Here is a 4,033-nt window from a genome sequence, read left to right as displayed (position 1 = left end):
ACGGTAGGTACAGCGGGAGCCCGGTCAGGGGTTGGGAAGGAGGTTTTTGTGGCCGGAGGAGAGGTGAGAACGGGCTGGAGGCCCACGGTGGGTGTGCAGGGCCAGCTGGGAGCAAGGAGACCCTGGAAGAGGGCTGAGGTGGGGAGCAGGGGCGAGCCTGGGTGCTGGGAGGGTGTGGAGGCAGAAGGCCTTGGGACCGTGGGGTGCAGCTTGGGGGAAGGGCAGCAGTCAGAGCACAGCACACCTCAGGAAGTGGTGCACCTGCTGAGCTGGAAGGCCCCAGGGCGGTGGTGAGGTCGCACTTGGGTCCTCAGGCTCGGAGAAGGACGCAGGGGTCGTAGAGCGGTGGCCGGGGCCCCCCGGCCCCCCCCCGACCCAGGTTCCTCCAATGCTCAGGTCCCGCCGTCCCGCAGGCTCTTCGCCAGCTACCCCCAGACCAAGACCTACTTCCCGCACTTCGACCTGCGCCCGGGCTCCGCGCACCTGCGCACGCACGGCGCCAAGGTGGCGGCCGCCCTGGGCGATGCGGTCAAGAGCATCGACAACATCGCGGGCGCCCTGTCCAAGCTGAGTGAGATGCACGCCTACGTTCTGCGCGTGGACCCGGTCAACTTCAAGGTGCGCGTGGGGGCCGGGGTCCTGGCGGGGACGAGGCGGGGGGGGGGGGGCCGGGGCGGGACAGGGTGTCGGCCGCCGAAGGTGCTCCGCCCACCCCAGAGCCCCCGCAGAGCACCCCGGCCTCGCGCTGAGCCGCCCTCCCGGCCCCCCAGCTCCTGTCCCACTGTCTGCTGGTCACGGTGGCCTCGCACTTCCCCGCTGACTTCACGGCTGACGCCCATACCGCCTGGGACAAGTTCCTGTCCATCGTGTCCTGCGTCCTGACCGAGAAGTACCGCTGAGCGCCGCCGCCAGGCCGGGGGCCGGCTGCGACCCCGCCCCTGCCCCTGCAACTTCCCTCAATTTTGCCCCCAATAAATGGATGCGGATGCAATGGGTCCTGCGTTCTCAGTATTGGCCAAAGGAAGGGAGAAAGTGAGGCACAGAAAGCGTAAGCCACAGGAACGCGGTGGACCCCAGCGTCACCACCGGCCTGGAGGCCACCCCGAGGGCGCTGTGGCTCGATCCCTGCGCCTGCGGACCCCAGAATCGGGAGAGAGTAGATCGGCCCCAGGCTGGTTCTCCAGGGTCCGAGGTGCGTTTGCTCCTGTCCTGCTTCCCAAATCGCCCAAAGATCGTCGCTTTACTCAGCGTGTCGCGTGCGTGTGTGGTGCGTGTCGGCACTCAGGGGGCTTTGCCTCAAAGCCTGACACCATAGCTCCCGCACTGCGGGGACCCACGATACGCTTCCCGTGTCCCTAGCGGAAAAGAAGCGTCCCTGCCCAGCGCTCTTTCTCCCAATCCCTCCACTGGCTCCCTCCTGCAGAGGCTCTGACGCTGCCCGCAGGGGAGGCTCTCCCGATTTCGCGCAAGTCTGCAGCAAAAGCACGCACGCACAGCGGCGTGAGTCGGTGCCGGTAACCCCCGGCCCCGCCCGCCCCAGGCCGTGGCCTCTGCAGCGATCGGGACCTGGGCTGGAGGCATTTCCCCGAGCTGGCCGAGGGTCCCGCAGATAAGGGCGGGTGGGGCGCCTGGAAGGCGTGGGGGCTGCTATAAGGAGGCGGGAGCGGCGGGTGGGGCCGCCAGCGCACGCCCGGCCGGCGCCATGCTCAGCGCCCAAGAGCGCGCCCACGTAGCGCAGGTCTGGGACCTGATCGCCGGCCACGAGGCGGCCTTCGGGGCGGAGCTGTTGCTCAGGTGGGTTGAGGCGGGGTTTCCAGGGTCACAGGGAGGCGGACACAGGGGTTGGGGGCCCGAGTCAGAGGGGCGGGCCAGGCTGGGGTTCCGGGTGTCTGGGAGGTGCCGGCGCCGGAAGGACCCCACGCGGCCACCCTCACTCACCGACCTGCTCCACCAGGCTCTTCACGGTCTATCCCAGCACCAAGATCTACTTCAAGCACCTGGGCGTCTGCCCCGACGAGGCTCAGCTACTGACCCACGGACAACGCGTGCTCGAGGCGGTGGGCGTGGCCGTGCAACACACCGACCACCTGCGCGCCGTCCTGAGCCCGCTCGCCGACCTGCACGCGCAAGTGCTACGCGTGGACCCCGCCAACTTCCCTGTGAGCCCGCCCCCGCCGCGGTAGACTTGGCGCCGGCAGCCGGGGTTGGGGTTAAAGGACAAAGTGGCTGCAGCAGACCCCCTCTCATCTGCCCCTCCTCCCACAGCTGCTGATCCAGTGTTTCCATGTGATGCTGGCCTCCCACCTGCAGGGCGAGTTCACCGTGCAGATGCAGGCGGCGTGGGACAAGTTCTTGACCGAAGTAGCCATGGTGCTGACTGAGAAGTACCGATGAGTCCCCTGCCCCACCGGCTTAGGTCTGTGCGTGTCAATAAACAGGCCTCAAATGGCCAGACCCTGCACGTGTGTGTTCTTTGGGGAGCAGGTGGGCCGAGAAGCTGGGCAGAAGCTCTGGGTCCCACGCGCAGACTCCTGGAATCTTAGGGCGCCATCACGAACCCTTGCAGACCAAGAATCAGGGGCCCGGGGAGCCGGTCCTTGGATCTCTCCAAACTCTGAAATGAGGGCGGTTGCTGGGCTGAGGGTGCTGGATCTTGGGCAGGGTGTGGACCCCTGAAGGCTTGAACAGAACAATTGCCCTCCTCTGCCGAGGAAATGGGAGGGGCAAAGTGGGTGCCAGGATGACAGGGGTCTTTGGGAGCAGTTCTCACCCAGCTCCAAAGCACGTCTGCACTCACCCACTCCCTTACTCACTCCTTCATTCTTCCTCCAACCCTCCCACTGGGAGCTGGGAGCCAGAATTCAGAATTCGCAGCTCTTTTGCAGACAAACATGGGCACCAGGCCCAAGGGTCAGGTTTCTGGCCTGAGATCAAACAGACTTAGGGGACAGGCCTCCTCTGACCCCAGGCACCTCCTCCCCTCCCCATGACTCTCAATCTGCAGCAAACCTTGCCCTGGCCAAGTTGGGTCCGTTCTCTGAAGTCCGTGGGGTGGGAGACTGGGGTGGGATGTCCCGATGGCCACGGCCAGGCACACACAGCAGGGTTCCGACCCGGTTCACAGGATAAGCCCTGTGACACTGGACATGTCCCTGGGCCGTAGGAGCCTAACGCATCAATGTAAAAGCAAACGAAGAGCAGACGACCAACAAAAAGCCCTACCTCGCTGGGTCTTTTGAAATAATTTAAAAGATCATGAGGCAGGCTCAGTGCCTGGCAGGCACTTGGCCATCCAGCCCCACCTATGCCTTTCAGTATCTGCAAGTCTCCCAGCCAAGCCGTTCCTCGCCTGCTCTCCCCACCCCCGCCCGCCAGGGTCAATCTCTCCCCTCAGCAGCAACAGGGCAGGAATCTTAGCTCTCTGCTCAGAACCTTGGTGGACCAGGGAATAAGGCCAGGGACCCTGGAAACTCTCCCAACTCGGAATGAGGAAGGTTCCCCAGATAGCAGTCTCGGTGGGTGCGGGGAGCACTGCAGGGAGCTCTGAGCCCCAGTGGGGCTCAAGTCCACACTCAAGTCCGAAGGGTGCTGGAGCCTAAGCCGAACTACCCACCACCATCCACGGTCTGCGCCTTCACCTGTTAACCCCGCGCTGCCTAGGAGCGCCGGCCCACCAGTGGCAGCAGGAGGGCTTGGAGGGTGTCAACCCTCATTATCTCCTTCACCTTCACGTTAACACGGACAATCTACAGCCCTTGGTCCTCGGGAAAGTCTGGTGCGAAAGCAGCTCGTTTTACTTTAGAAAATAGCCGTGCTCCCCTTCTCGACCGGCAAACAGCCCAGGTCGGGGCCGAACGTGGGTGCGCGACGGATGGGTGGGGAACCTGTGTAGGCTTCCCAGAATCACGGGGGCCGCATTGGAGAAGGCACCTCTGCCTGCGCGGAACCGGGAGAGGGAGGGCTGCCGCCGGCCCAGCGCACCTCCTGGCCCCGCGCCAGCCAATGAGCGCAGCCCGGGCAGGCGCGCCCCGCG

The 4,033-nt window shown here is 65.1% G+C and overlaps 2 protein-coding genes across 2 annotated transcripts in view; both read left to right on the top strand.

Annotated features, from left to right (window-relative positions):
• Positions 1-899, top strand: part of HBZ (hemoglobin subunit zeta) — a 2,324-nt gene extending 1,425 nt beyond the window's left edge. The window contains exons 3-4 of the mRNA XM_040458696.1: positions 380-618; positions 771-899. Coding sequence (XP_040314630.1) covers positions 380-618; positions 771-899 — 368 coding nt within the window. The remainder of the gene's footprint in view (positions 1-379; positions 619-770) is intronic.
• A 761-nt stretch (positions 900-1,660) lies between these two features.
• HBM (hemoglobin subunit mu) lies at positions 1,661-2,459 on the top strand. The gene is made up of 3 exons (XM_040459612.1): positions 1,661-1,794; positions 1,955-2,159; positions 2,266-2,459. Exons 1-3 carry the CDS (start codon positions 1,703-1,705, stop codon positions 2,392-2,394), a joined length of 426 nt encoding a protein of 141 aa, XP_040315546.1. The 5' UTR covers positions 1,661-1,702; the 3' UTR covers positions 2,395-2,459.
• The last annotated feature ends 1,574 nt before the right edge of the window (positions 2,460-4,033 follow it).

This window comes from Herpailurus yagouaroundi, unplaced genomic scaffold (assembly GCF_014898765.1).
Source record: "Herpailurus yagouaroundi ecotype Mexico unplaced genomic scaffold, PumYag 222, whole genome shotgun sequence".
Lineage (NCBI taxonomy): Eukaryota > Metazoa > Chordata > Mammalia > Carnivora > Felidae > Herpailurus > Herpailurus yagouaroundi.
This window is presented reverse-complemented; position numbering and strand designations above follow the sequence as displayed.

Bases quoted from the DNA above. Each gene is read 5' to 3' on its own strand.
- HBM (XM_040459612.1), top strand. From the start codon at position 1,703: ATGCTCAGCGCCCAAGAGCGCGCCCACGTAGCGCAGGTCTGGGACCTG. The intron at 1,795-1,954 runs GTGGGTTGAGGC...CTGCTCCACCAG, and splicing joins GGGGCGGAGCTGTTGCTCAG to GCTCTTCACGGTCTATCCCA. The intron at 2,160-2,265 runs GTGAGCCCGCCC...CTCCTCCCACAG, and splicing joins TGGACCCCGCCAACTTCCCT to CTGCTGATCCAGTGTTTCCA.